The sequence below is a fragment of the Papaver somniferum genome, chromosome 1 (assembly GCF_003573695.1).
Source record: "Papaver somniferum cultivar HN1 chromosome 1, ASM357369v1, whole genome shotgun sequence".
Classification (NCBI taxonomy): domain Eukaryota; kingdom Viridiplantae; phylum Streptophyta; class Magnoliopsida; order Ranunculales; family Papaveraceae; genus Papaver; species Papaver somniferum.
This window is the reverse complement of record NC_039358.1, coordinates 171,172,705-171,181,295: the sequence shown is the minus strand read 5'-3', so window position 1 is coordinate 171,181,295 and position 8,591 is coordinate 171,172,705. Positions and strand designations below refer to the sequence as shown.

General features: G+C 37.9%; 2 protein-coding genes across 2 annotated transcripts; one reads left to right on the top strand and one right to left on the bottom strand.

The window, feature by feature from the left end:
- Positions 1-924: 924 nt before the first annotated feature.
- LOC113307989 (homeobox-leucine zipper protein ATHB-52-like) lies at positions 925-1,989 on the top strand. Its single transcript, XM_026556453.1, has one exon. It carries the CDS (start codon positions 1,038-1,040, stop codon positions 1,521-1,523), a length of 486 nt encoding a protein of 161 aa, XP_026412238.1. The 5' UTR covers positions 925-1,037; the 3' UTR covers positions 1,524-1,989.
- Positions 1,990-2,091: 102 nt separating this feature from the next.
- LOC113307979 (protein-lysine methyltransferase METTL21D-like) lies at positions 2,092-3,617 on the bottom strand. Its single transcript, XM_026556449.1, has 2 exons — positions 2,725-3,617; positions 2,092-2,185 (listed from the first exon to the last, which is right to left on the bottom strand). Exon 1 carries the CDS (start codon positions 3,444-3,446, stop codon positions 2,748-2,750), a length of 699 nt encoding a protein of 232 aa, XP_026412234.1. The 5' UTR covers positions 3,447-3,617; the 3' UTR covers positions 2,092-2,185; positions 2,725-2,747.
- Positions 3,618-8,591: the final 4,974 nt, after the last annotated feature.

The following is an 8,591-nucleotide window of genomic DNA, read 5'->3' as shown; positions in this document are numbered from 1 at the left end:
AACAAATTTGGCTTCTTTTTCTTTTGACCTACGGAGAAGAAAGTTTGCTTAGTTGGCTTCTTTTACTAACACATCTATGCGGCAAGGGGCTGCAAACACACCACAGTAAGCTCTACTGGTGACATCGGAAATCTGAGGGTGAGTTTTGTTTTCTTTTCCGGCCGTTGAGGCATCACCCTTGAGCTAGACTATTTATTACGATCAGACCCCAACCAACCAGATAATCCAACAATAAATGTTCAAACAAGCCGTACACAGTTTTCACTTCCTTCAAAACAGTTGGATTCAGAGGCGGGACTAGTGAAGGACAAACGCCAACTTTCATTTAAGAAGAATTTTACGACTTCAAGTAAAATGACTAGACGGAAAAAATGACTTCAAGTAAAATGACTAGACGAGTTTAACGACTATGGAAGAAATGACCAAAATATCTCTGTTCCATGGCTGCTGTTGACGATGATAAGAATCCCATCCAAAAGAGTATCAGGAACAGAAATTTTCTACCTTCTAAATATTCAACTCAACATCCAATGACCATGGAATTCAAACCTAAGAGCATTCTTCTTCTTGTGGTTAATAGTTGTAGGATCTAACTCCTTATTACCCGTAGGCCCGTCACCCAGTCACCATTTGACAGTTGTATGAACAGACGCCAATAGCGATGCCAACACGGACCCACAGGGTTATTTGTATTCTTTTCCTGATATATACACCTAGTAGAAAGGCATAAGAAGAAAAGGAAGCTTATCTAAAAACATAAGAATTAAAACTTGGTTATCAGACTCACCCTCCAGAGGGATTTTTATTGTTCCTGGTGTTAGCAGTAGTGGGCCAAGAACCACGTGAATTGCACCTGCATGCATGAATAGGCCAGCTTCTTCTTCATCATAAATACCAAACCCATCACAGCATTTTTCAGAATTCACATCATCACTCCTTTTCCCTCTCTCTCCCTCCCTCTCCAACAGGAAAAAAAAAACACTACAAGCAAACCACAAGCAAGACTCCTAAACAGAATCTTTCCAAAAATAAAAAGCATGGCGTTCCTCCAATCTCCAAACCAAAAACAAACACCTAAACGCCTTAAAAAAAGACTGACAGAAGATCAAGTGAGGCTATTAGAATCTCACTTCAACTATGAGATGAAACTCGAGCCAGATAGGAAAATCCAGCTCGCTCGCGAACTAGGTTTGCAACCAAGACAAGTTGCGATTTGGTATCAAAACAAGAGAGCCCGGTGGAAGAACCAGACTCTTGAACTAGACTACAAGGCACTTCAACTAAGACTAGATAGTGTTGCAGCTGAAAAGAGAAGGTTGGAGAGAGAAGTAGGAAGACTCCGCGGGGAGTTACAGAAGGCACAAGATACAATAATTCAGTTTAACCCAATAGAGTTACCTCCTTCTACGAACCAAAGTTTGCAAGAAGAGGTAACTTGTACATGGGAGAATGTTGGGCAGTTACAAGTAGATGACCTGTTTGCTTGTCTCATGGGTGCAAAGGTTCCAAAGCTGCAAAACTGAAATAGTAAAACAGGGGCGACCTTAAAGGCAAAAAGGGATTATGTAAATACTAAATACAATCAAAGGTCTTGTGTGCTGTTATCTTAAATCTTGTTTGTATTACAGAGAGAACTGCTAGAATTATATGAAGTGCCACAAAAAGTATCAGCTGTCAGGTTGAATATATATCCTATTGTCGCCGAAGGACTTTAATATCTCGAGGACACAGCAGAATGGGCATAAGGACACCATAGAAAATTACAGAATATATTCCAGTTCTACAAGACAAGAGAGCCTGGTGGATTCAAACCTAAGAGCATTCTTCTTGTGGAATTGAAACAGGATTTAATGATTCAATGTAATACTACTGCATGCGTTCAAAAAGAAATCTAGAGCGGATAACATAAACAACGAACTATGAAATATATTTGTCATCTGGAATGGTTGAAGTGATTATTAAGGGTTCTACATTTATTTACTTACTGGAGATTTATGTATATTACAAATTTATATCAATTTATTATGCTTCATATCCCAACTTCCTGTTCATTTCCCTTAAAAACGTCTTTCAGGTATCTTGATCATTTAATTGGGAGGTCAGACATATCAAGCAGTCGATATTTAATGAATCGAGAAGTCATGTTAGGTAAGGAACTCTTGTACATTGTAGGATGGCCACAAGTCTACAATAATGAACAAGAATCAATGAGCACAGATAAATAGTAGACAAAGGAAAAAAAATGATCGTTTCCAACTAGACTAAGAATGTCCCCTTATTTCGCAACACGACCGAGATTCAAAAGTACAATATCAAATGCTAAAATGATGTGAGGTAGTGAAAGAAATCTAAAGTCTTAAGGGCTATACAGTATACATACCAAATATATCTGAATGACCACATGGAGGTGATGTTGTCTGACTTGAAAAGATCAAGATGAAGTTAATAACTAAACATACATTCCATTTGATTGTGTCCAAATGCAAGTCAGTTTTGGATGCCTCAAATCAACAATCATAAACTCAAAATGGGCTTATCAAAACGTAAATTCTGATAGAATTAAGCGAACAGCCGTAAAATATCAAGATTACAAAGCTACTGAAGTAACTGAACCACATCAACATAAGAAATTTAGTACATGAAAACATAATCACCATTCAAATTAAAAATACAGCAGAATTCTAATCAACAAACAGAAAACTAAAACACATAAAATTCATTCACCTGAAATCACTTTACTATCTTCCTCAATTCGCCATCTTCTTCTTCATTACATAAACATCAGCTTCTTCATAAGCATACTCTGGATGCAAATCGTCATGAGGAACTTTCTCGATAACAAAAACATTTTCACATAATTCCCAAAACAATTTATGAGCTTCAGGTGACCTAATTTGATAACCTAACAAAACAAAACCAGTATCAGAAACAAGAGATTCCATTGCAGAAACAAGATGCCCAACAGATTCTTCAATGTAAACAACATCAGCAGCAATTACAAAATCAAAAGGAGGATTTAAGGTTTTGATTTGATCAAGATTGTTCCAATAAAGTTGAGAAATTTTAAGGTTTTTCCCAAGAACAGGTTTGTTTCTTTTGAGGTTTCGTTTCAGAGCAGGCATAACTGGAGTGATATCAGTGAGGATGATATTTTCTAAGCCCAGCAAAAATAAGCCCATTCCAGCTGGCCCACATCCACAACCTAATTCAATCGCTTTCTTACCGGAGAAGTTGAGAAGATGGGTGTAGGGTTTTGGAGTTGTGGAAGAAGAAGAAGAGGACGAAGAAGAAGAGTTGGATAATAACCAGCGCTCAAGAAATTTGACGAGAACGAGTGAACACGGCCACACTGAAGTGCCAACGTGCATTGAACCATTGTCTTGTTCGATTGCTAGGGTTTTATCTCGAACCTTCAATTCGATTACCGGTGAGTCTGTAAACTTCATCTTCCACTGTTTTTGATTCGATTTTTCTCTCTCTATTCCTCGATTGATCAATTTGTGATAGTTTTAATAGGGGATGGAAGAACAACTTTGATCCGGTATTAAAAATGTTTCTCTGGGATTACCGGATCAGGATATAACGAGTTCTTTATAAGGAAATTGGAACTATTTTGCTAGGACTAAGAACTTGTTTGTTTGCAGCTGACTCGGCGTCTGAATCTGAGTTAACCCCTGACTCGGACCGAGTCAGCAGTCAGACCGTTTGTTTTCCATTTTGAGTCAGATCTGACTCGACCTCTGACTCAGACATAACCCCTGACTCGGACTCATTTGAGTCAGGTAACAAAATACCCCTGACTCATGGGACCAAACCACTGACTCACTTATTTCCGAGTCAGATGAGTCAGATCTGACTCAAAACAAACATATCGACTCAGATCCAGATGAGTCAGGTGATTTCACTCAGATCCAGATGATTCAGATCCAGACGACTCAGATGAGTCAGGAGTAAACAAACATGGTGTAAGACGGAACTGTTTTTTTTCTTCTAATTATCAAGCAAGCTAAATGCGCGTTTGTTTCCCATAAATGAAGAGGGTCGGTAAATTTTGTCTTTTTTCTTTTTTGAAGTGAAAAGAAGTAATTGTATTGATGAAAATTAATCTGGTATATGAGTTTGGTCTACCAAGAATCAGTTAAAGCATTCTCTCTTGCTAACCTAGAGAGAATGTCAGCAACTTTATTACCCTCTTTAGGAACATAAGAACATTTCCAAGAGGAGAAACTACGAAATGGAATTTGAATATCTTTTATCATATTGAGAAGTTGCCGGTCTATAGAGGCATTGTTGTTAACTGCTTCCACCACTCTCAGCGCGTCAAGATGAAAATGTACTTTCTCCAGCCTTAAGCTTTTTTCCCAAAAAACCGCTTCCCTCAGTCCCATACATTCAGCTTGCTCGGCGCTTCGAATATTTGTCAGGTAGATGCATCTAGCGGCTTGCTGCTCACCTGCAAAATTGTGAATTATTAGACCAACTCCACCTACATTATTTAAGTAAGACCCATCTACATTAATACAGACAAAATTCATGGGTGGAGGAGACCAATGCACATTTTGACGACAAACTCTAATTGTGGAACTATGAGTTAATCTCAGTTGTGCAGAGTGGTCATTGATGAAATTGTGGCACTTCAAAATAGTCCTTCCCGGATTGGGGTTGATGTTATGAAAGACCTTATCGCATCTGTCTTTCCATAGACACCAGGCAGTGATGGACCTCTTACAGATTTCATCAGTTGAAATCTTGCTAGCATGAAAATCATCAAACCATCCTGATATCCAGTCTGAGAAGGAAGTATACTGAGTTGAAGATAAACCCGTAATGGAAAACCAAACTGCCCTGGGGAGATTACAGTCTCGGAGGACATGTGCAGGGGTCTCTAGATGTTGCTCACAGAAAGGACAGATGTTTGTTGTGTCTAGGATTTTTGTGCTTAGAACATCTCTTGTAGAAAGTAGAGAAGAAACCGCTTTCCATAGAAAGTGTCGAATTCTGGGAAGTAAAGGCAGCTTCCACAGTGTCTTGTAGATCTTTGTAAATATCGGACCCACAGCTTCAGTCGGATTAGTATCTTCGTACATCTTTCTGTATGCAGATTTTACTGAGAAAACACCGTTTTTCTCAAGTAACCACACTAGTCTGTCATCCTGAGATGAGTGAATCTGAATACTGCAGATAAGTCTGACAGTATTAGGTTCAAACAATTCCTCCAATAATCTGAGATTCCAGGTATTGTTGCAATGGTTTAAAAGCTGATGAACATAAATGAATTGAGAATAAGAAGTACATCCATCTTTAGGAATTGGAGGAATAAAAAATTCTTGAATCCATTATGTTTCCAAATCAAAATCTTTTTCCCGTTACCCACACACCAGCAGCTATTATCTTGAACAAATTTCAGCTCTGAAGACATACTTCTCCAAGACCAGGTTGAATTGTAGTTCTTCTTTAGATTGAAGAGATTTCCATCTTGAAAGTATTTAGCTTGCAAAGACTGTACCATCATAGAATCTGTATCTGAACTTAGTTTCCATCCTGACTTTGCAAGTAAAGCTCTGTTGAAAATATGTATATCACGAAAACCCAACCCCCCCCCCCCCCTCTTCCTTTGGTTTTTGAGTTCTTCTCCAGGTTATGATATGGTTTCCTCTACACGATTTTTTGTTTCTCCAAAATTGTTGTTGTTTGCTACTCATTCTCTTAACTGTGACGTCTGGAAGCTTGAAACTAATCATATGATGAATGGGTATCGCATTGGATACATTTTTGATCATTACTGATCTAGCCGCCTCGGACATGTTGCTACTACTCCAATTAGAGAATTTATGGTCCATTTTATCACAAAGAATAGAGAATGGAATGCGCTTTATCCTTCCTACAAAAAAAGGGAGACCAAGATATTTCTCCTCTGAGATATTGAGATATCTGACCTGCAAACTTCCACTGATAGATTGGCAGACTTCAGGTTCGAGATTAGAACTAAAATAAACAGCTGATTTATTGAAGTTAATCAGTTGCCCAGAAAAACTAGAGAACTGTTCAATCACTTGAAGTAATTTCTGAACTTGCCTCTCATTAGCTTTGCAGAATAAGAGACAGTCGTCTGCGAATAAAAGGTGGTTAATCTTGGGTGCAGATCGAGAAAATTTCATACCTGTCAATTGCCCAGATTTCTCACAGTATGCTAGATATCTAGAAAAGACTCCATTGCTAGTATGAATAGATAAGGTGACAATGGATCACCTTGACGAATTCCACGTGTGGGTTTAAAAGCTGCAGTTGGTGATCCATTCAGCATAAATTCAATATGTGTGGTAGAGATGCATTGAGAAATAAGCTGAACAAACTTGTGAGAGAAGCCAAATATTCTGAGAACATCTAATAAGAATTTTCATTCCAACCTGTCGAATGCCTTCGACATATCCATCTTAAGGGAAAGATGGCCACTAACTCCTTCTTTTCTTTTCATCGCTTGAACAATCTGTTGAACTAGACAGATGTTTTCCGAGATTAACCTTCCTGGAACATATGCAGATTGCATGGTGATATAATGTTGTTCAGATGTTTCTTCATCCTCAAGGCAATAATCTTTGAGATGATCTTGTATATTGTGTTGCATAATGCAATTGGACGAAGATCTTTTGGTTTGCTTACAATCTGTACTTTAGGGATTAGTGAGACTCTAGTGTTGTTTATTTGCTGAAGAAGAAAACCAGAATGAAAAAAGGATTTCACAGTTTTGCAAACATCTTCTTTCACCAGAGTCCATTGAGTTTGATAAAATCCAGGGGGAAAGCCATCCGGGCCCGGTGAAGTCCACGGCTGCATAGTCATAAGCGCTTGGTGTATGTCGAGCTCTGATGGAACTGCAACTAGGTCTTCGTTATCTTCTGCCGAAATACATTGTGGAATGTGCTGTAAAAACTGATGGTTATCTGGAGGATCAGAGGATGTCATGATGTTCTTGAAATGATTGCTGAGAAGATCTGCTAATGAGTTTCTGCCATTACACCATGATCCATCAGGTGCACGTAAAGCATCAATCCTATTTCGACTTTTCCTGCGATTCATTCGAAGATGAAAATATCTAGAGTTCATATCCATATAATTATAGAAATGGTCTCTGGCCTTCTGTCTGTTTGAAATTGCTTGGATATCATTAAGTTGTCTGATTTCTTTTTCCATATTGACAACCCTTTATGTATTTGAACCATTCACATCTGCATCTTGAAGATCATTTAAATCTTTCTGGAGTTCAGAGATCCTCTTGTTAATATTTCCAAAAGAACTTTTACACCAAAGAGATAGTATGTTTCTGGTGTTAGATAGCTTATTAGAAAGAATAAAAGCATGAGAACCAGAATAGCTAGAAGACCAAGCCGATTTAATGTGTTCTAAACAAGTATCATGTTTGAGCCAGTGCTCAAAAAATTTCCAACTTCTTCTAGAGACATTATGTTGCTTAGATAAATCTAACAAAATATGAGTATGGTCAGATCCATTTTGGTGAAGATGACTAACACAAGAATCAGGGTAAGTTAAAAACCAATCACTGTTACCCAGAGCTCTATCTAATCTAGATTTTTTATGACCAGTTCCATGCTTGTTACTAGTCCAAGTATAGGGAGTTCCACAAAAACCTAAATCGGAAAGGTCAGAGTCTTTAATGATGTCAAGGACATCACTAAGGGAAATATTGTTTTCATTATAATTCCTATCACTTGGGGAAAAAGTGATGTTTAGAACGCAAATGACTACCCAGGGTTTGTTTATAGAATTACTGAGGTTTTTAATTAAAGACCATTGAGTATTTTTTTCATGGTTATAAGGGGTTCCATACATGCAGGTTAAAAACCAAGTCCCTTTACTAGGATTATTGGTAACACAAGAATGAATGATTTTATCATCATGATATAGAATATCTAAAGAAAATCCATCTTTCCAAAGCATAAGAAGACCACCAGCTATACCAATTGAGAGAACGAAAAAATTATTTGGCATTCCTAGTACATTAGAGAGTTTGATGATTCTATTATCGTTTATCTTAGTCTCACAAATGAAAATTATATCAGGTTTATGGAGGTTATTAAGATAAAGCAGATGATCCCTAGTGTCTTTGCCAAGAAATCCTTGGCAATTCCAACTCAAAGTTTTCATGGAAAAAAGAAAGCTGATGTCAAAAAACTGAATGCAGATAGTAAATGAATAAACCGCAAGAGAAACTTGCTGAGAAAGAAAAACAGATAACGAGTAAATTGTAAAGAGAAAGTTTACCGAGAGATTATGAGCTCCAGCAACCTCATCCATGGAAAGGGGAGACTCCTTTGGGTTATTTTCTCCATCGTCAAGCTGATCGTGATCCATACCGTCATACTCAATAACAGATGGATTACCTACAGTGTTGTCCACATTATCAGGTTCATTGTTTTCCTCAGTTGAGTCATAAGCATCTTCCTCCGAGCTTCTCAATCTTTTGTTTCTCCGTGTGTCGTCTGTTCCCTCGCCTTGTTCTGCTATTTGTTTCTTACTAGCCTCGCAAATCAGTTGTACTAACAGATCCAGATCTTCATAAATTTCAACACCAT

Bases quoted from the DNA above. Each gene is read 5' to 3' on its own strand.
- LOC113307979 (XM_026556449.1), bottom strand. From the start codon at position 3,446: ATGAAGTTTACAGACTCACCGGTAATCGAATTGAAGGTTCGAGATAAA.
- LOC113307989 (XM_026556453.1), top strand. From the start codon at position 1,038: ATGGCGTTCCTCCAATCTCCAAACCAAAAACAAACACCTAAACGCCTT.